A 23,279-nucleotide genomic window follows, 5' to 3' on the forward strand; every position below is an offset into this window, starting at 1 on the left:
TCATAAAGAAAACTGATAATTATTAAGAAGATTAATTACAATTACACCCTCACTTATTTGATGAATTTCTGAACCACAAAAACAGGAATTTACTGTCTCAGGTACCCTTATCCTTTGGAGCCAAAACTAAGAAAGGTTGAGTTAAAAACTGAAACACTGAGAGCTGAAAGTATGTTCTACTCAGGGAAATTAGATAGAAATGACAGGAGGTCTTGCATACTTGCAAATGCTTGCAAAGGGCAGCAGACCTGAGTTAAGATCAGGTCTGCTACCAAGTCAGAATCTTGTCCAGCACTCTGCACAACAGGATCCAAATGGATCCATTTCTGGAGGTAAAGAAATATAGACAGTAGCAGATGTTCTGTGTGTGATAGGTGTCTAAGTTTTTTCCAGAAATTAAAAAGCAAAGTGGCTAAATTGAAAAAAATAATTAATTCCTTATAATATCTTAGAAAATGGGATGTTCTACATATTTTTAAAAGAAAGTGTGCCTGGAATCACCTTGTAAGTGATGAATCTCTGAGTGTGACTTCAATGCTAGATAAAATGGATGGAAAAGAACCCAAAAAGAGTTGGCAGAGAGGACACTTCATGGGCCAGCACTGTGGCCCATGTCTGCCCCAATCCAGATGAGGAGACATATTCATGTTGTGCTATTAGGAGAAGAAGGGGTCTTTACATTTACTTGAGGGCATCAGGCAGGTGCTGCAAATTGGAGCAATGTTGGAAGGCATAAAACCTTTTAGATGTGGACAAATTGCAGACCATGTATGTAGAAGCCATTCCATCAGATGTAACGCTCATGGAGGCCTTTGTGGGCAACACCACAGTGACTGGTAACAAAAATTTGCTGTGCTTGGAAAATGTTGTCTGGGCAACCAATTATATGAAGAAAAATAGAAGCTCTGTAGAGGAGCTGCCTCCTGTGGAAAAAAAAAAAAGAGAAATAGAACTAACATTTAAAGAGGTTTTTCTTTGTGAGAGAGGGGAAGAACTCCTGTCAGCACTTCAGAAAAAAGCGGCCGTGACCTCCAGAACTGTGATGAGTAAATCCTGCGTTCAGTAAGGTAACAAGGGGCCTGGAGACACTTGTGTAGCTATCAGCGTCCAGACCATGAGTAATGAGAGCTCTCAAACATCTCTCAAACCACGACGATTTGTGTCACATGCTCCGAGAGCTTCCTCTCCAAAATAGCAAGTTTTCTTATGTAAATGGCTACGCGGAGAAGCCGTATGAGATCACCCAGTGCCCAAGCGGAGTCGTACTCCCTCATTTTCAGCAGCGCTTCAGCAAACATCATCTGAGATTCCCAGCGTCTCACAGACTTTATTCTAGTCAGTGCCCATTTCAGAACAAAATAAAACACGTTAATTAAGGGCAGAATAGCTGACAGCAAAAATTATGAAAATTGCTGCCTCAGCTCAAGCCCTGCTGGTGCTTTGGAAGAAGATATCCAGTCTGGTGTGATGACATGAGACAGCTCTTTAGGCTGTACAGAGTGCACCCTGACTCATCTGTCTTAAAAAGAAAAAAACCGATGGGTTGATGGCTTTACGATGGGAAATCAGAGAAATCTTTTCCTTTTTCTGATTTATCAGGATAGATGGTGCCTGTGCAGCGTGAAGATAATGCCCGGAAAAAGGTATTCCTGGGACAAATCTGGATCACTGTGTGATAACCACATCATTTGAGTTCTCATACCGTGTTACCACCAGAGCGATGAAAACAGAGGTGAGGTGGCAGCTGCAAAGCAAAAGGAGTGTCCAACTACTGGAAAACATCAGGTTATTCCTACTGGAAAGATGTGAGACAAATCTGACCCTGGGGAAGCCATTGTCATTTGAGTTTCATGGATTTCATGGATACCCCAGAGATTAATTTTATCATCTCAGCTGACTAGCTTGGTATAGTATGAGGCACGGGCTTGCTGGACCCGTCTCATGCATGAAGAGAGCCTTTTAAATAGTGTTTGCTCAAACAGACCTTGTTGTCACCTGCCATGTAGTTCTCACATGCATTTACTTTAACTTTTTTAAAGGAGTGCCGGTAAACATACTGCTAATCCATAGCCTGGTACAATTGCTACTGAAAGGATGGAAGAGCAAAGAATAAAAATTAGGAAACAAATTGCTAGTGTCCAGGAAGACCCAAGGATCTCAAGAGCTTCTGCTTATTGATATCTAGGAGTCCGTAGCTTAACGTGATTTTAACAGAGGATCACTGAACATGCCTGAATAAAGGCAGCTCTTTCATTTTACCGTCTTCTGTCAGGAGAATCTGACAAATGCTATCCTTTATGATTAAAATAATATGCTACATTAGGTAAAGCATCTTGGTTTTGCAGAATCAATGTATTTGAGGCTATTCTTCAGGTGCTCCTGATTTAAGTACAGGCAGTGGCTTTGAGAAAACTCATTCTGCAAAGGATTAAAATCATGAAAGTGAATCCTACAAACCCAGAGCAGGATTGCAGGATTGAGACCTGAAGGAGAAGAGCACACAAGGCAGAGCACCAGCAACTTCTGAAATCTAACAAACATCTGTAACATCTCATCTGCGCTATGTAGCAGCACTAGAAAACACGTATTATTTCCTTTCCACTGTCTGTCTGTATTGCAGCTGGGAAGACTGGGTGGCAACATAACCAAACCTCTTACCAACATAGCCAGGCGTCCCGCAGGCTGTGGACATCACATCTCCTTTACCCTCCATCTTCGACAATCCAAAGTCACTGATCATGATTTTTGACTCTTCATCCTGGCTGTAGTAGAGCAGGTTCTCGGGCTGGAAAGGAGAACAAGCAAAATGCATTTTGAATATGTAAGTCCAGTAACAATGTCTGTTGGCTGATGCGTTGCATTTAGTACAACCCTTAGTTACACCATACAGTGATATAATTTGGTTCCCCTAAATCCTAAAGAGTTGCCCTTACAACTGATACATAGATACTCTACAGATTCCTGTATGGTAACTAATGACAGAAGCTGACACCTTGGGCTTTGAGTAACTTTCCTGTGATAACAAACGTCTCCTTTGGCACCCCAAATAAGAAAGAAGTCCCTTACTTGTGAGATGTGTCTGACTTATCAGCACTTCAGAGTGATAAAACAGAAGGATTAATTTGAAGACAGGTGGATATGGTTAAACCCAGGTAGTGCAACGAGAAGGTTTTTATACAGCATTTAAAAAAATAAAAAGGAAAACAGCAGGTATTAGAGATTTTTTGTATCTTCCCTGCTGGAAATAAGTTATGAGAGAGGAAACGCCTTTGCAGTTAACAGACTTGCAGCAAGGATGTTTTAGCTAAAGCCGATTAGGAAAAAATGCTACAGCACTAAGCACCGTGACTTGTTTAGGCTGAAGGAACACAAGAATCACTCCACAAAGCCCTGTGACTTCATATCAACGTCAGGCGGTCTGGAGAGCACAACCAGCTCCATCTGCTGCAGCGTAGTTCTCCATCCATGCGTTTTGAACGTGCTGCTGCTCCACAGCAAAGCTCTTGTTAGGTGCTGTGACAGCACATTCTTCCCCTAATTCATATTTGGGCTCACAGAAAAGGTCCAGCATAGGCTGGTGCTCTGACAGTCTGATGGCAACAGGGTGCCATTGCACCACCCAGACCTTGGGGTCTTCATCTACAAAAGTGGTGGATACCCAGTGTTTCGACACAAGCTTGGTGTAGACTTCTTGCGCAGAAGCTGGTACAGACACCCACCCACATGCAACACATTCTGTCCATCAGCCCCTGTGTGCTCCAGGAAATGCTGAAAAGCAGCTGTGGCCACACAACATCATCAAACTCCTTGGGACACATCCAAGCTTGAGTTTGTGAGGAGCAATTGCAGCACAGCAGCACCAGCATCTGTCTTCATCCTGTGACCTCTTGCTCTGGGGAACGGGGCAATGAAGAAACATGGGAGGGTGACTTCTCTAACCTATTCTGAGTACAACTGTGCCCTTGTGGCCAGGAAGGCCAATGGCGTCTTGGGGTGTATTAGAAGGGGGGTGGTCAGTAGGTCAGAGAGGTTCTCCTGCCCCTCTACTCTGCCCTGGTGAGACCACATCTGGAATATTGTGTCCAGTTCTGGGCCCCTCAGTTCCAGAAGGACAGGGAACTGCTGGAGAGAGTCCAGCGCAGGGCAACAAAGATGCTGAAGGGAGTGAAGCATCTCCCGTGTGAGGAAAGGCTGAGGGAGCTGGGGCTCTGGAGCTTGGAGAAGAGGAGCCTGAGGGGTGACCTCATTAATGTTTACAGATATATAAAGGGTGAGTGTCATGAGGATGGAGCCAGGCTCTTCTCAGTGACAACCAACGGTAGGACAAGGGGCAATGGGTTCAAACTGAAACACAAGAGGTTCCACTTAAATTTGAGAAGAAACTTCTTCTCAGTGAGGGTGCCAGAGCCTGGACCAGGCTGCCCAGGGAGGTTGTGGAGTCTCCTTCTCTGCAGACATTCAAACCCGCCTGGACACCTTCCTGTGTAACCTCATCTGGGTGTTCCTGCTCCGGCAGCGGGATTGGACTGGATGAGCTTTCGAGGTCCCTTCCAATCCCTGACATTCTGTGATTCTGCGATTCTATCCTGCATAGCCTCAAGCGGAAGTTAAAGCCCTTTCTGGCTCCCCGACCCCAACGTGAAGCCACAAAGCAATGGTTTTATCCATGGGATACAATGCCCATGAGAAGATCTACAAGCTGTGAGCCAGAGGGAGCCAAAAAGGGAAATTATTCTATTCGTAAAAATAATTATGAAGTTATACCATTTATGTTTTTTGTCATTATATCTTTAATTGGCCTTTATAATGCTGACACTGTTTTCAAGCACTGCATGAGTCAGTTTTATGCCACAGTCAGCCCTTGGCTGGAGTTACTCCTGATTTTTACCAGTGTAAAAGTCAGGGAGAACAGTTTTTTCCCAATGATTTCTGCTAACTCACCTTAGGCTGCCACTTACTCATATTCAGTAAAGCCAAGAAACCCTCTCATTTCAAATTCAAACCATTAAAAAATCTGTTTAAAAGAAATCTGATCATTCAAGCTGGATAATTCCAAAAGTGTTAACGAGGTGGTTCAGTGCCAAGCGGAGCTGCTCGAGTCTTTCAGTCGTTTTGTACATCCTGGACTTCCCTGGACTTTATCTGCTGCTATCTCTCGATATCTGCCGCTGTGTTGTTTAGATTGGAGACGTGGAGCACAGATCAGCTTTTCCCAACTACAGCAAGTACTATTTTGGTATCTGAATAACACATAATTACAATAAATAATCATTATAGATTTTTCAAGGCTTATACTTCTGTAGAGTGGATTCTTTCCCAGAGTTTCATTTTGAGGGATCACAATTAGAAACTTCCACTTATCTTGGTATTTTGAGATCATAAAAAGCCTTATTATATGCACATTTTTGCCATCATGGTATGTTTGTGCTAACAGAAATTCACAGCAGGTGTTCCTCACACACCATATTTTATGACTCATTTTAAAACAACTGATATGGTACTGACAAAGACTTGCAAACGAAAATAAAGAAAAAGAGCTAGTCTTTGCCCCAAAATACCACCAGAGAACATTGGTTTGATCTAAATTCAGTATGTCCTTACATAAACTCCCAATTAATAGATCTCATATTTTATTATAGCAACTTTTTAATAAGTTTGATCTGCTTTACAGCAAGAGCCACAGTCTTCCTTTAAATTACAAAGGCAGGAATATTAAGAGCTTGCGCAATTGAGTGTTTGAATTAAGAGTACTCAAACCTTCCTCCAAAACCTCTGGTTGCAGAAATAAACCTGAAGTTATTTTCTGCAGATTGAACTTAGGAGAAAGCTGGCCATGTTAAAATTCTATACAATGCTTCCATACTGAAGTGCAGTGGAGCTCTAATAAATATTAACATATTTTTATGTATTTCAGGAAACGAATGGGACTGAAGGCCACAGGTGAAGATTGTAGGAGACAGAAGACTAACCCGTGTCTCCTTACAGAAAACCTATTATCTGGGACTATTAGGACTAAACTGGACAATGCTGAGGAGGAAATACTATTTGTGGACAGCACTGTATATTTTCTTTTAGTGGACTCAAGGTTTTTCCTTTAGACAGTGCAAAATCAATAATTTTAAAAATATACTTTTACTTTCTATTATTGTATTCTATCTATTGAAATGAAGATCAGAGATGCCCACTTCTGGCAGAGGAATCCAAGCCTGAGGCACATCCCTTGCAGCAGTAATGCGGGGAAAAGCTTAAAATCCTGTGGGAATGGCCCCTGTGAAGCAAAAAGATTCACATCTGGAGCCGAAGAGCAGCAGAAGAAAATCACTGTGTTGAGGTTTTCACAAAACAAGGCCACATCTGCCTGTCTTGGGCACCCTGGAGAACTGCGGTGCTGGTGGTTACACTGGTAATGGGCTCTATTTTGGCCCCGCTGCATCACATTTTAGGAACAAGCCCGCCATTCATTGTTTTGCACCACATAGCATTTCATATCAGCACTAATTTTGGAGGGGATAAAAAGGAAATAAATAGTATGACTACAATTTTTCATCCGTCTTAAGACAAAACAGCGAGGTCATATTCTCAGCACTACAACCTTCACTAAGAGGTCTTGCCAAAAATCGCAAACATACGGTTTAATGTTAGACCAAATTAAAAATTCAATTAATTTAAAAATACATTTAATAAAAATTGTATTTAAGAAGGTAAAAAAAATCAAAAAGGACTTCATTGTAGCTCTTCACTCTATCAATGTTCCTTAAGCCTTCAGGTAATTTGACCCATTTTGTCAAAGTCTATTATCTTTACACAGGGACAATTCAAGGCCACAGCATTAACATCCACGGCAATTCCTGTTTGGAGCATCCATCCAAAACACAACCAGAGCTGTTATTTCATTCACTGAATTCTTAATTACTGGTGGTAAACTCTGGAAGATTAACTAGCTCAGAAACAGAACCCCCAGTTTTCTTCTGACATTTGTTTCTTCTTCTAATGCCTTCTGCTGATTTATTATTTAAGATATGAAAGATGGGGAGGTTTAGCTGTGTGTTATGAAATGTAAGCCTTTTGGATTATCTTAATGACAGTTAAAGATATAGGAAGGAAACAATATAGAAAAAATATCCTGTTTCTTTTTTTTTTTGTCAGAAAAGCTGAGTTTTTGATGTGATAACACAGTACAGCTAAAAGGCAAATAACCTAAAAATCACATTTGCACACAATGTTCCTTAGGAGAATCCTCACTGTTACCAGTGTCTCCAAAAGCAGTGGTCCAAATAGCACAATATGAAATCATTGAACTTTCCCACACTATTTACTGTTACTGATTAATATTAAGGAAAATTAAATATATTATAACACAGTAAATCTATAAGACCCTTTACAGCAGTAAACACATCGCATCTGAGATGAGTCTCCTGCTTTAATGTAACATTTTGGGTCTCAATGAACAACTTGTTCCCCACATCATACACACAAAATTCCCATTGTAACAGCAACGACTGCAAAGTCCTCATTAAAACCAATTATGATGGGAGGATGTGGAGCCTTCAGAGCACCCCTCTTATGGTAATCCTTACTGAGACAGCCAGTCCCAGAGTAGGCTGGACTTATGTGCGTTAGACTCACAGAATTACACAACCTTCATTAACACTGTTCAGAGGACCGAGTCACACCAGGATTGTACCTTGAGGTCCCTGTGCACGATGCCCATTCGGTGCAGGTAGTAGACGGCATCCAGGACCTGTCGGATCAGGGTGCTGGCGTCCTTCTCAGTGTAGAAACCTTTCTCAACAATGCGGTCGAAAAGCTCTCCCCCCGACACTCTGGAAAACATGACAGGATGCAAGTGTGAGGATTTTCTTTGAAACATGCTTTCTACCTCACTAAAGGATGACCAGGTCCATGCACTAGCCACAGGCAGTCCAAGCACATGTCTGTCTGTAGCTCTTGGGAGATCTCCCACTGCTCCAGCTACCACTTGGGTTTGGTTTTCCCATAGTGCAAGGACACTGGTTATGCTATAATGGAAAGGAAAATCCATCGCAAGCAGAAACATAGAATAGTTTGGGTTGGAAGGGACCTTCAAAGCTCATCCAGTGCCACCCCTGCCATGAGCAGTGACATCTTCACCCAGATCAGGTTGCTCAGAGCCCCGTCCAGCCTGGCCTGGGATGTCTCCAGGGATGGGGCATCCACCACCTCTCTAGGCAACCTGGGACAGGGTTTCACCACCCTCAGTGTAAGAAGTTTCTTCTTCATGTCTAACCTGAATCTCCCCTCCTTTAGTTTAAAACCATCACCCCTTGTCCAGTCACAACAGGCCCTACTAAAAAGTCTATTCTCATCTTTCTCATTGTCCCCTTTTAAGCACTGAAAGGCTGCGACAAGGTCTCCCCAGAGCTTCTCTTCTCCAGCTGAACACCCCAACTCTCTCAACCTGTCCTCCCAGCCGAGCTGTTCCAGCCTCGGATCATTTCTGTGGCTCCTCTGGCCCCTCTCCAACAGGTCCATGTGTGTCCTGTGCTGAGGACCCAGAGCTGGACCAGCACTGCAGGTGGGGTCTCACCAGAGCGGAGCAGAGGGGCAGAATCACCTCCCTGACCTGCTGCCCACGCTCCTTGTGATGCAGCCCAGGACACCATTGGCTTCTGGGCTGCAAGCGCACATTGCCGGCTCATGTCCGATCTCTCATCCACCGGCATCCCTCAAAGACTCACTAGAACTTGTAGAGGGAAAGCACAGCTCTAGCCAACAAGAGCCAAGAGAGCAGACACTGGTTTTCATGCTGTCCCGCACTAATGAACTTCATACAGGTGAATTTGGTCTGCCCCTCCCCCTGGTGTTGTCCCACTGGGATTGTGAGGCTCCCTACTAGCACGATCCCTTGGGGTTCACTTTTACTCTACCAACCAAGCCTTGGGTTTTGTGCTGGGAGAATGGTCCCTTTCTCCTTTCCCCACCAGCAGGTCAAATGCATACAGTAGTTCCTGCCAGTACCTATAGAGTGTTAGTTCATTAAAGAACTCTAGGTCTCTGGCAATTTTAAATGCCCTCAGAGGTCCCCCTCTTTACCCACACATGTATGTTCATTTGTCACCAGCCACAAACTCTTTAGGCAGAGCACGGCCTCTGCCTGGCACTGGTAGCAGACAGTTATTGATGAGGGAGAATAGATTATCAGTGCAATTAATCACCAGATGACACAGATGGGGAAAGGATTCCGCAGCTCAAAGAGGAAAGAAAATAAAACCTTGACATCCCACTATTTAATGTCTGTTATATTATGCTTTTCCTCTGCCCTGCTAGAAATAACACGTTCTGAACCTAATCTTAAATAAAGAATGGACACATTAGAACTCCCTGGAGGAGTATCTGGGGAAGCAAAAGAGGGAAGAGAATTCTGAGTAATTGAAATAATAAAACTGTCAGGAAAAAAATGCCCTACTATGGTAAATAAAAGATTTCCATTTTAACAAGCAAAACCTATTAAAAAGTAAAATGTATGCAATATGTTTTTTTCAGTAAGCTGCACCACTTAGCATACCATAAAAACCACAGTAAAACTTTCTTTAAAAACAAACCTAATAAAAGGAAAATAATAAATGATTACAGTCATTAAATACATATGGACTCGGAGCCTGCCATTATATGAACACTAGGTAATTCAGCCACAGCCACTCCAAGCAATAATCTGCTTGAATAATGCCATGAAGTCACTTCCTAGGGAAGTTTGGAGCCTGAATGGAAGAGAAGGCTACTGCTAAAAATGAACACATTCAACTGCAAAAATGAAAAGCAACCTTGGAAGAAAAAAACCAAACTAACAGATATTCCTCCTATTAACTGCTAGGCAAACAAACCAAACAGCTTGCTAAAATATTGGCATTAATTAGAAACTTTGCAATGAAGGTGAAGTTCACCCAGGGTCTGAAGTCCACCCAGGACCACACCAGCATCCCAGGTGTTTGTTGCTGGCAGAGGGTGCTGGGCTGACCATGGGGTGAGAAAAACACCCTGATACCGAACAGGAGAGACCGTGACCATGGCACAGTGGGGCAGGAGACACGGCAGGTAGAGGCTGCACCGGCAGAAGGGCCATCACACAGCAACCTGCTCTGAGGTGACACCCTAAACACTGCACAGAAAAACTTGAATTAAAACCCTTCCTTTCCTAGTTTCTCACAATAGGAGCTGTACTTCTCATATATATAGGCAGTGTGGCCAGCAAGCCTAGCAAAGTGATCGTCCCCCTGTACTGGGCACTGGTGAGGCCAAACCTCAAATTCTGGGGTCAGTTTGGGGCCCCTCATTACAAGAAAGACCATGAGGTGCTGGAGCGAGTTCAGAGAAGGGAACGGAGCTGGGGAAGGGTCCGGACCACAAGTGTGATGGGAGCGGCTGAGGGACCTGGGGGTTCAGCCTGGAAATCAGGAGCTGAGGGGAGACCTTCTGATCTCTGAACTGCCTGAAAGGAGCTTGGAGTAGAGGGATGTTGGTCTCTTCTCTCAAGTAACAAATGATGGAACAAGAGGAAATGGCCTCAGGTTGCACCAGGGGAGGTTTAGATTGGATATTAGGAAAAAATTCTTCACATAAAGGGTTGTCAGGCATTGGAACAGGCTGCCCAGGGCAGTGGTGGAGTCACCATCCCTGGAGGGGTTTAAAAGGCACATAGGGATATGGTTTAGTGACAGAGTTGGGTTAATGGTTGGAATTTATGATCTTAAAGGTCTTTTCCAACCAAAATGATTCTACGATTCTGTGTTATCTACCTCAGGTATTGCTCCAAGCCCCTCTAAGCCCTACACCCTTTGCTGGACCCATCGCCTCCTGTGCCAGGGGAGAACAAACACAACTCTGCCTTGCCGTTCACTGAAGGCAGATACAGCTTTATTGAATCTGGCTCCTATTAGCTGACTGTCTTTTTATATTTCCCCTGCAGCCCTTTTGTTTCCTGTGGATTGATTGCACTGAAAATTGAGCCCACGCAGTAATTAATATGACTGAATACAGCACATTTCTCCATGAAAATGCAGTGCGTGCTGTTTTGCAATTTCATACAGTTACTTTTGTTATATTGAAGAGATGGACTGCTTTAGTAGATACTGATTTATATTGTGTGCTTTCCCGCACAAGGACTCTCTCCTTCGACATTTGCAGAGAGCAGACTTCCACTAAATTTTTTCAGCAAAATGACTAAATTTCCCTCCTGCCAGCTCACTCCCCACCCCCCTTAAGGCCTCATTCTTTAATTGAAAGCTTTTCTTAGTCAAATTTAGTCCAGTGGATCTACTGTACCCAGGCTCAATCTGTTTATAATTTTATTTCAACACACGGAAAACACTCACAACCTCTTAAATGATGCATTGCAAACCAGAGCTTAATCCAAGGACTCAGGAGGAGCAGACGATAAGTTCATAGCCACTTTCTTATTCAGAGTGTCAACAGCATCCCAGGTGCACACAGAGAGTTGAGGGGGGCCTGTGGTCCTATTTATTTGTGTGATGACTCTGTGCTATGGCATATGTGATTTACATTACGTTTGCATTCACCTATAGTCTTCCTGCTGTGGGCAAGAGTCATAGCTGGGGCTCACCTACCAGGGATGCTCCACAACTCAGCACCCAAGGTCATCGCTAGTTTCCATATGGAGCTTATGTCCATACGGCTTTTCTCTTCCAAAATAGGGTTAACTCAACCATAATGTTATTGGGAATGCTGCTCCCTGTATGGTGCTCAAGGACTGACATAAGTCAATGCTGTTCCAGGAGCAAACCAGCAAGGGCAGTTGTGGGAGAGCACATGAACTCTAAACTGATGGTGGAGATATGGCCTTTGTCTAAAACTGGTTTTGATCCCAACCCCTCTGCCCCACTGGGACTGGGCATCCTGCTCTGAACAGACCTGGGCACTCACAAAGCACCGCTTAAGTTTGTTTGTTCCAGTCTTTATTATTCTGGGATTTATTTTCTTTAATAGCAGCACCAGCTTTGTACTCTCTATAACAATTTTGAACAGTGCACAGAAGGCAGAGTTGAAACTGCAGGCACTAAGAGCAGAATTAAGTCTTTGTCTTAAAGAAATTTGAGACAAAATTTTCTGACCAGAAAGAGAGAGTAGAAAGAATTTCTTATTAGTGGAAGAGGACTGCTCCTGTCTCACAGCTGGCACCGGCTCATGGAGCTGGACACACTGTCCCAAACATCAGCACAAGGAACCTTTTTTCCCTGCTGCAATCGGAGTAGCATTAGCCCTGCCCAGGGATTCAGAGCTGGGCAAAAATCAGCAAAGCCAACAGACCTGCCTCTTCTGCAGAGACACCTGCGGAGGCCACCTGTAAAGCTCGTGCAGCTCCATCACTTGGGCCGTGCTCAGGGACCAAACTGTCATTCTTCCTTGGTTCACCAAAGGGTGCGGGGAAAGGCCAACGCTTGGAAAAGGAGCTGAGCTGGGTGTCCACATCACACATGGACATCTCTGCTATGTGCCCTACCTACCTGATGGGAATCACTTCAAAACAATGCTTGGAAGATTCATTTAGTTTAAAAACAAACACCAACCAAAAACCAAAACACACACACAGACAAAACAAAAACCACAAAAATAAATAAGAATAATTTTGACTTCCACTACATCTATTACCTGAGGCTATGTGCCTTTAGCTCATGCCACTGACTATTAACACAAGAAAGGCCAGAATAAACATGATTTCAAATTCCTCATTGCAGGAACGAGAGAATCAGACTTGCCCCAATGAAACAACCAGGACATACAGCAATGTCCTGTTCCGCAAGCCCTACCACACTAAGAGAGATGCATTGCCATCAAACCCATTTTGCAGAGGGCCAGTAGGACACGGCTTGATCACATGAAAAAAGAAGCATCATCTGCAGTTTCAAAGGGGAGACACAGATTGCACCCTGGTTCCGGGTTTTCCTGAGATAAAACCTTAGGGATTTAGTGTTTCATTAAGGACATTTTGTGTATTGATCATGCAGATGATGTAGATCTTTCAGAGGATCTACCCTGGTGCTGGAATTTGCAATAAACTCCTACAGTCCTCTGGTCTGGGGTCAGTGACAGAAAGTCTGCCCAGCTCTAATGCAGATGAACAAGCAAACAGAGACAGATGTTAAAAACAGAGTGTCCGTTGTCATATTTTAAAATCTGTTTGGGTTTGGCTTTTTTTGTGGGTTTTTTTCTTTGGTTGTTTTTTCTTTCCCCTGGCTGGATTTGAAGATTTTGCCTCTTGTTTCTTACTATTTGGTGTTTAAATGTAGATCCAAACGTCCAGCACAGGGTGCCACACTGAGTGTCCAAGTTTAGGACAAGTTTCAAAATACTTTGAAAATGTCAATGGTTGTTGCCTATATGCATAAGCTACCTTGTTATTTGGGCTGTGCACGTACACTGTTGGCTGAATACCCTCAGACAGTAAAAACGGACCTTGAATTACCTTGCAATCCTCATTCGAGGCAAAGGAGAGGCCACTCTAACACTTCTAACAATTATTAAGGCTCTGTTCAAAGGTTGGTGTCAGTCCTTGTCACTACAGTTTCTGTATTTTTGCCATTTCTAATATACAGACCTAACTTGGGAGACATGAGGAAACATTTCAGGATCAGTATTGCACCTTTACATTAACACGTTTCACCATCAAGTTCATCAGGAAGGAGCCAAACTGACAAACAAGATGAAAACAACCCTGCTGCATGTAAGAGGGAATTACGTGATCAGCCTTTTTCTAAAGCAGTACCATCAGGAAAAGAGAAAGAAATGCTATGATTAAGGATGAGCAGCAAACAAATGCTCCCTTGTAATTTAAGACTCCTAAACTCATAAACGAAGAGCCATTCTCTCTGGATTTCTGATGTTTTTGCCAGCAGTGTGAAACCTGCACCCATACACTGAAGATCAAGGTACCTTAATGACCGTGAGCCAGCACTGGGCCCTGGTAGCCAGGAAGGCCAATGGCATCCTGGGGTGTATTAGAAGGGGGTGGTCAGTATGGCCAGAGAGGTTCTCCTGCCCCTCTACTCTGCCCTGGTGAGACCACATCTGGAATATTGTGTCCAGTTCTGGGCCCCTCAGTTCCAGAAGGACAGGGAACTGCTGGAGAGGGTCCAGTGCAGGGCAACAAAGATGATGAAGGGAGTGGAGCATCTCCCGTGTGAGGAAAGGCTGAGGGAGCTGGAGAAGAGGAGACTGAGGGGTAATGGGTTTAAGCTGGAACATAAGATGTTCTGCTTAAAGTTGAGAAGAAACTTCTTCTCAGTGAGGGTGCCAGAGCCTGGCCCAGGCTGCCCAGGGAGATTGTGGAGTCTCCTTCTCTGCAGACATTCAAACCCGCCTGGACACCTTCCTGTGGAACCTCATCTGGGTGTTCCTGCTCCGGCGGGGGGATTGGTCCCTTCCAGTCCCTGACATTCTGGGATTCTGGGATTCTGTGATTCTATGCAGGTGACTCTACCAGGTACCCACCAGATCATCACAACAGCTGCCTGGTGGCATCAACCCCTACATATGTGAGCCTTCAGGTAAATAAATACATGCATAAAAGAACAAATAAATGCTGGAATTAAAAAAGGTATTAGTCATATATTGATATGACTATATTAATGTTGCCCTTTCTTTCTCTTGCTGGTACCATCTGTGTGTACAGATAAATCCTCTCATTTATCCACCCTTGCACACCCCACTGTTTCCAAGTGTAGGAACCTTTCTTCTTGTTTTAGGAGCTTGATAAATAACACCCTTTGAAATATCGCTGTGACTGCATCGCCATTTGGCAAAATATTGATGTTTTTCCCTTTTGGAGTCCAGGCTGGAATTGCTCTGGATTGTTTAACGCTTGACAGTTTAATTGCTTTTTATCAGAAGTCTTATTGATGAGCTCATCAGCGGTTGACTTACAGAGAATCCCATCAAAGCTCTTCACAGCTTGTAGGATTTTCCCTCCAGAAGCACAGGAAGCTCATCTGATGATTCACAGCAGCTCAAGCCATGATCCTGGGTTAGAAGAACGAGCACAGAAAGGCAGAGACATCCCTAGGGACTTGCTAACATTGTTTAAACCTGAAAATTAGAGATGCCTAATGAAAAAAAGGGCTGATTTCAGAGATGTGGAGCAGGAGACATCCCAGGTCAATATGAAGAATAGGTAAAATATGAGCATTACCCTACAACTGTGAACGGCTCACGGATCAGAAGTTACACGTTTGCAATTTCCTACAATCTGAATCAGAGAAAAACCACATAATTCATCCCCTGGGGCACAAAGCTGGAAGTGTGAGGTGAGATAAGAAAGACCGAATGGACTGTTCCTGGGAAGGTCTGGCTTTGAGTATTAGTTTTCTCTAACGAAGGAATTCTTATTAATACAAATATTTCCATTTTAAAAACATATTTTTAATTTAATGGTGGGTTTTTCTGTTTGGCTTTAAACTTCCTCTGCATTGTGAAAAAGCATGAGAACCAGGGAGCAAAGCTGGCCAGTTCACTGTTCGAAAGGAAAGAGAAATTGGCTGCCCCAGTCTCATTGTTCAAACAACTTAACACATAAAAAGAAAACGAGTAAACTGATGAATAGATTTTTAGACCCAGAAAGGACCATTATGATTATCCAGCCTGACCTTTTGCAAACATAAGTATGTGATTAAAATTCTCCTTGTGCTGATAATCTAAGATGTTAATCAGACAGGGACAGATATTGCTATAGAAATACTTACAGAGGTGTCTTACAGAGGTTTGCCTTATTCAGTATACATCTCAGAAAACTGCAGCAGCTTTCTCATTTGCAGCACGTCATAAAATATTCAACCTGAACAAGGCAAGGACTTTCCTTGTTATTGTAGCTTTAAATCACCCACCTTAAAATCTGATGGTAACATAAATATATGCTCCAAGGCCACCAAAGAAAGGACGTGGGATTAATTTTGGCTTATTTTTCCAGAATACAGGTGTGTGAATGTGGTAGAGAGGGGTGGATGGGCGTCAGCATCCTCTCCTTTGATGGCGCTATTCAATGCAACGTTGCTGTGGGATCTGCTCCGGAGGATGATGGTTCCTCAGCCCTTCATCACCACTGTGATGGTGGCTGCACCAGATTGCTGCCCCCACACCCTGAGGGGTCATTTTGGAAAAGTTTGGGAAAAAAGTAGTCTGGTCATCTCTCAGAACCAAACTGAGCAAACTACAGTAGTTTTTTCCCTGCATTTAAAGTTTCATATGACATTTGCTGAGCAGCTGCAGTGAGACTGTGCTTTGGAGAACAGGTTCCTGTTTCCACTGGGACACAACCGTGTAGTCTCTGGAAAGCTCAGCTCACAGATATAACGTAGTTTGGCAGTTAAAATCTTGGGAGACAACATTTTCCTTCACAGAATCCCTACTGTGGAGCTCTTTTGAGGTCCGTCATTTTTTTTGAGGTCAACGCTGTTCTGTTTTATTCAAAATTTTACTCCATATTCAGATATTCAACATTGTATTCAAAATTTCCCCTGGTTCCGTCAGTGTCAAAAAGTGTGACAGCACTAACAGCAACCAAATGACAAAGGACCTCAGCTTTTTAAGTCTCTTCTGGCTAAATCTTACTGACTGACAGCTCATGACAGCCCTTTAAATGCCAGAGCCCACTCCTCTCCATCTATGCTTGTCCCCCTAGGCAGCAGCGCCTGGAGGAGACTCAGTACCTGCCACCTACAGCAACGCTCCCTCAGTTTCATAAATATCACTATTTATGAGGAACATATCTATAGTAAAGCAACCTGCACTGATAACCCCACCACGCAGTCAAGTCCTAAAGAATATCATAGTGAACTTCACATCTCTAGCACTCTGCTCAGGTCCACGAACACCATGATGGGCAGAAGAGGGGCACAACTTTTTCCCACTTTTCTGAGCTCTTATAGTTTGATTGGCACCTCCACAGGAGCCAAGGAATCATCTATTATAGTATCAGCAGCTTGAACACACTCAAATGTACTCCTTGCCATTTAAAATAAAGACCTATAAACATATATGTTGGTTATTCAGCCTGTTTTTCTTCATGGCTTTGCATTAAATGAAAAGGCAAAGCTGAAGCTCAGCAATGGTGACGTTCACCTATGCCCGTTGTGTCATTAATTCCAATGCTTTGATGTCATCACATGTGAATCCATCCATACAAAGGGTTTACCACAGGTTTCACTGTGAAAAGAACCCCAGCATTTTGAAAAATGCCATTAAAATATGCACAGTATGCATTAAATAACTGAAAAAATTAGCTTTAAAGAAGCAATTACTCCCTGATTTCTTCATTTCTTTACATGAGACATCAGTAAATCATCCCAAGCACAATCACTCTTGCTCATATATATGTATATTTACATATATGTGATTTTGTTGTCTCAAACTTTCTCACTTTGCTTCTAGAAAACAGAGAAGTAGAGCTCTGTAGACCAACCACCACACAAAATATGTTTTCCAGTGTCTGAGGGCTGGAACAATGTATTTCCCAACCGCTGTCATTTTCCTCCAACTCTCCATAAAATAAGTGGATAGTTAAAATCTGGAGGAGATTCCTCACCTGACAGCAATCTAAAAGTAGGTCATGTTTCAGCACTAATAGGTTTGGTTTGTTTTCCTTTTCATTTGTTTTCCAGTGGAAACCAACCTCAATGTCCTGCCAGCATTAGCTAGGAAGAACAGACCTAAAAATAATGAGAACCAATGTAACTGAAAACGGATACCGTAGATTATACAATGTACAGTAAACAATAAGATGAATACAGGACTAAGAATTGTCCTACATATAAAAAAGGACCACAGAAAAGTATGGTAAAGTCACACAAATGGAGCTTAAACAGCCCAGATTTTCTGTGAATAAAACTTACTAGAAATTTTTCCTGAGTCTAATTTCCACATGCTTTCTCACAAGTAAGTTTGCAATGAGATCATAGAATCACAGAATCACAGAATGTCAGGGGTTGGAAGGGACCTCGAAAGCTCATCCAGTCCAATCCCCCTGCCGGAGCAGGAACACCCAGATGAGGTTCCACAGGAAGGTGTCCAGGCGGGTTTGAATGTCTGCAGAGGAGACTCCACAACCTCCCTGGGCAGCCTGGGCCAGGCTCTGGTACCCTCACTGAGAAGAAGTTTCTTCTCAAATTTAAATGGAACCTCTTGTGTTCCAGTTTGAATCCATTACCCCTTGTCCTACCATTGTTTGTCACCGAGAAGAGCCTGGCTCCATCCTCATGATGCTCACCCTTTGTATATTTATAAACATTAATAAGGTCACCCCTCAGTCTCCTCTTCTCCAAGCTGAAGAGCCCCAGCTCCCTCAGCCTTTCCTCACAGGGGAGATGCTCCACTCCCTTCAGCATCTTTGCTGCCCTGTGCTGGACTCTCTCCAGCAGTTCCCTGTCCTTCTGGAACTGAGGGGCCCAGAACTGGACACAATATTCCAGGTGTGGTCTCACCAGGGTAGAGCAGAGGGGCAGGAGAACCTCTCTCAACCTACTTACCACCCTCCTTCTAATCCACCCCAGGTACCATTTGTCTTCCTGGCCACAAGGGCCCAGTGCTGGCTCATGGTCACCCTGCTGGCCACCAGGACCCCCAGGTCCCTTTCCCCTACACTGCTCTCTAATAGGTCATTCCCCAACTTACACTGGAACCTACCCTGATGCAAGACTCTACACTTGTGTGGAGTGTGTCATTGTGGAAACAGCTGACGTTGAGTCAACATTGAGTGACACTTCTCTCAGTGCAGAAAGAGCTCTGAAGTTCCTTGTATCATCTGTATCTCACATAAATTCTATTTATTTTTTAGCTTTTCTATAGGATGTACAACACCTGCAGACTTTCAAGTTGTCCCTCTGTACCGGATGAGCACAAACAAGAAGTACTTATTGTGAACCAAAGAAGGAAATGCAGCCAACTGGTCAAGATATCTTGTTGAAAAAATCCATTTGTCCAAGTAGTTGATAGAAACAATACATTGGGAGCTACATGTTAAGACCAAACAGACCAACTTAACTTTAAATGATGTGAGTATCGTGTTTTATCAAACTGTTACAACTATATATACATTTTTAAAGTCACTAGCATGCTCTTCAACTTTTGAGAAAGTGTGAAGAATTGATAAAGAAAACCACAATATTCTAGTTGTTTATAATGAGGCATTTATCAAGAAATCCGCAAGTAACTGAAGTAAACACGGGGAAAAACACATTTTATGGTGCATACACTATTTTAGGTTATACAACATCTATAAAAATCATGAAATAAATGTTGGCATTATCAAGAATGGTTCCTTGAAATGCTCTGCAGCCACGAAAAAGCAAGCAGAAGGTTTGGGAGAAAACTGAGTGCAAATGAGAAAATAATTTGTCCTCCTGAACGTCCATGGTACACTCACAGCTCCAAATTTTGACAAAAGTTCATTTCAGCCAATCTTGCAAGTCTACAGAATAAGCACCCATCTGAGAGCTACCGCCCTCATCTCCTTCAGCCAACACAAAGAAGGAGGCATTTGTAGGGCGTGATGCTGCTAAGGGCACACTTCAGGACGTGAGGAACAGAAATGTCCATTTCTGTGCTCATTTGGACAAATCCCACCATGATGACCTTTACAGAAAAGAGTCCTGAAGATGCCTCGGCCAAAAGTGTAGTCAAACTTGTCAAAGTTCAGAGAAGAAAAACAAGTAGCACTGAAGAGCTTCTCCATGAAAAGTGACATCAAATTTACAAAGAAAAGAGATGACAGAGGAGATACGATAGTGCTCTACAAAATCATGGAAAGATGGAACATGGGAAAGGGAAGTATAAGGGATTATTTCACAACATAGATGAGAAATGTGGGACCTAATGAAATTAGCAGGTGGTGGATTTAAGACAAAAGCATTTGTCTTCTGAGGAGCAATCCTGAAACAGATGAACCTCTGGTATGACCCAATAAAATGGTGCTCAAGTTCTTATGTTTGTGCTCATTGAATTAATTATTGAATTATTCACTCAACTCTGGTATGAATGTGCATACCTACCTTAAGTGAGTCTTTTGATTCACTCACGATCAAATATGACAGATTCATAGATTGTAAAGCCATTATGATAATCTAATCTGACCCCAGACAAAACAAAGACTGTACAATTTTTGCCTCGGATCCACAGCTCCTGGCTGGACAAAAGACGATCGTTTAGCAGTGTAGCCAGGCTTAAGAAGATACCACTAATCCCTTGTCTGCTTTGTCCAGTGGTTAATTACATGCGCTAATTACATTGAGGTTTTCTCCGATGATGATTTCTTATGTCCTGTCATTGGATCCCTTTTGACACTGCCTGCAGACCCTTCAGCTATATTAAAGTAACCTTACTCTTTTCAGGTTTTTGTAACTTTGTTTTTCTTACTTCTATCACTTCTGCATCAGTAATAATTTGGCCATTCCTGGACAGGATATGGACCAGTACCGAGTATCTGTATTTCAATATTGAATCAAATATAATCTAAATAGAGTGTAGAGTCTCGAATTATGACTCTTATAATTCATTCACTCTACTACATCTCATGATGTTTATCTCACCACAGTTCAAACAAAACATCCCTGTTTACAAAAGCAGAGAGTGAATTTCTACAATTTTGAGCAATGTAGAGAGACATCAAACTGAATTCTTACAGCTCAGATACAGTCTCAGATAAACAAAACTTGTATGACTGTTTAGAGCAATATTATATTTGTAGGCAGTAAATTCAGTTTCGACTGGAGCTGCAAGAGCATTTGTAAAGTCATTGAAAGAACCAGGAGGAACAGGAATCGACTTTGGAGACCTCTGTATTGTATGCAAGTTGATTAATCTCTTGTCTAGTCATGTCTAAGGAGGGGACAGCAGGCACATGGTGAGTGAGGATGGGCCGCATACACGAACTGATCAGAGCTGCTAAAAGCAGCTTATGGCAAATATAAGAGTCTAAATCCCACCGCTCCAAACCCACTGCACACCTTCCCGTGTCTCGCATGAGACTTTCATTTACCCCATTAATTGCAATTTTTCACATTACCCACTGTTTCCCAGCTCCGTGCAGGAAGCCTGTGAGCAGACGTGATTTGTGCTGCTGCTCGTGCATCGCTGATGGGCCAGGAACAGCACTCGCGACTAAAGCTTCATGTTTATTTGCAGATCGCCAGCTGCCTTCTCCCATTAGCAACAGCTGATTTCCAAGCTGTGCCCTCTGCACAGATAAGGCACGGCAGGGGCCGGGGGGACCCGCTGATTTATCGTGGTTTGGCTGGAGGGTGGGCAGCACAGATATTCTCTCACGGCCTTGACGGAAGATTTATGATGTGCAAAAGAGGCATTTTCTCAAAAAAAATAAGGTGGGGGGGCGGGGAGGAAGAAAGAGGCATCTGGTCCTAATTCCTGATATTCTCAAAAACACCCCCCCAGAAGTCAGGCATGTGAACCACCAGAGCTCAAGTGATCTCTGCTCTTCAAATACTGTGGGATGAGCTCCTCAAGGAGATGCTGTCCCTGGCATCCCCGTGAGAGATGGGAAGAATGAAGTGCCACCAGCAACCAGTGAAGCCACCGGGCAAAACTAACCAGCAGAAAGGACAAGCCTCCAAAAAGGCTGGGAAACCATGAGTGAAACCAGCTGGACATGGGGAGGACAGAGAGGATGATCCTGCTAGCACCCTGTGCTTGCTCAGTCCACGTTGGCTGCCTGGTGCTAAAAACCAGGTGCCACAGCCACAGGTTTACTTGTTTTATTCTGTGCAGTAGCTGAATTTACCGCTTTTTGAAAGAAAAAACCCACCCTTCCTGGAGGGAAAGTATTTGTTGAAAGATATAGTAGGAGCACAATACAGAAAAGAGAAAGTTTCCAGAATGTCCTACATAAAACAAATGTGCCCTGAGGCTTACTTTAATAATTCTTCAATTATTGCCTTACTGGTGGCTCATTTAGTCCAGGCCATTGAGATGATTCTAATGGAAATCATCAATTCATCACGGAGATGACTTCCAAGAATCTAATCATGCAGATGAAAACAGACACATGTTCATGCTACTAATGAGGACTCCAGAAAAAGAGGGAAGATCTGATGTATCTGTTATTTTGAAAGGTTTATTTCCTCCTGTGTCTTAACAAACCAGTCTGGCCGACTGCCAGGCATTCTGGTTTTTACTGGGACCATCCCATGGCGCTGGGAGAGATTTTTAAATATCCACTCATACATTATTGCTCCGAGGCTGTTGTTTATTCTAACACTTTACACAGTTTCCTCGACACAGAAAACTAAAGTCTCCAGCTAATTCTTTGTTAATCAACACAAGTAGCTCTACGGTGGTTTTATTTTCCAGACAGAAGGGCAATTCAATACCAACAAGCAAATCCTTATAGTTCATGCTCAATATTTTAGGAGTTTGTGTCACCATCACTGTGTCTATTTCCGTGATATCTTTCAACAGGTGAATTAGTGACAAACTGTAAAAGCTGAAGTTTGAAAAAAGCAAAGCCATAATTGAGGCAACAAATAATTGAACTTAGCCAGAAAAAGTGAGAAAAGCTCAACCAGATCCTTTCTAGATGTAGTAATTCATCACCAAAAAAAACCAGAACAGCACGGTTCAAAGACTCTTTTCTATCTCACGACAAACACCTGGGTCATCTCCTCAAGGCCAGACGGTCAGTGTGAGGATGTCGGTGGTGCTGGTACAGGGCACAGGGACACTCCTGTCCTTCCCACACCATAAAAACAGCCCCCTCCCAGGAGTAGCACCCCAAAGGCAGCTCATGGGAAGCACAACCCCAAAGCAGAGCAGGCAAAGTGTAAGCACATGGTCCTCATTTCTCCCAAGCCCTCCAGCCTCCAAAGCTCCCAACAGGAATATCCCAAAGCCTCAAAGAAAACTCGCTGCCTCCTACTATTTGCCATGCCCCATGCACAGTTGTCCCTTGAGCTCTGCCTCCTGGGGACCATAATGAATATAATTCCCCCGTGTTTCACATTTCATACTTAAACTGCCCTATAAAACCCCATTCATGAGCAAGCCCCGAGCAACAGCAAAAATACAACCAGTAAAGCTGCACCAGCCTCAGATTACAGCCATCGAACTGCTCCTCCCAGCTCAGCCTCATCGCTCTCAAGGAGGCCCATGGCAGGAGAAGACTTCAAGAGAGTGATTTCTGCCAAGTGCAAGGACCACAGATGAGGTATAAGCAAGCACATGTGTTTTGGGACCTTATCCCATTCCTGTGGGATGCAAACATTTGTGCTGATGGGCACAGTGATGAGCTG

General features: G+C 43.3%; 1 protein-coding gene across 3 annotated transcripts in view; it reads right to left on the minus strand.

Moving 5' to 3' along the window:
• CAMK1D (calcium/calmodulin dependent protein kinase ID) overlaps positions 1–23,279 on the minus strand; it is a 236,709-nt gene that overhangs the window by 44,434 nt on the left and 168,996 nt on the right. For all 3 annotated transcript variants that reach the window (XM_065836524.2, XM_071803518.1, XM_065836513.2), the window contains exons 4-5: positions 7,685–7,823; positions 2,659–2,785 (exon numbers count right to left, since the gene is read on the minus strand). In XM_065836524.2, coding sequence (XP_065692596.1) covers positions 2,659–2,785; positions 7,685–7,823 — 266 coding nt within the window. The remainder of the gene's footprint in view (positions 1–2,658; positions 2,786–7,684; positions 7,824–23,279) is intronic.

The sequence above is a fragment of the Patagioenas fasciata genome, chromosome 1 (genome assembly GCF_037038585.1).
Source record: "Patagioenas fasciata isolate bPatFas1 chromosome 1, bPatFas1.hap1, whole genome shotgun sequence".
Classification (NCBI taxonomy): domain Eukaryota; kingdom Metazoa; phylum Chordata; class Aves; order Columbiformes; family Columbidae; genus Patagioenas; species Patagioenas fasciata.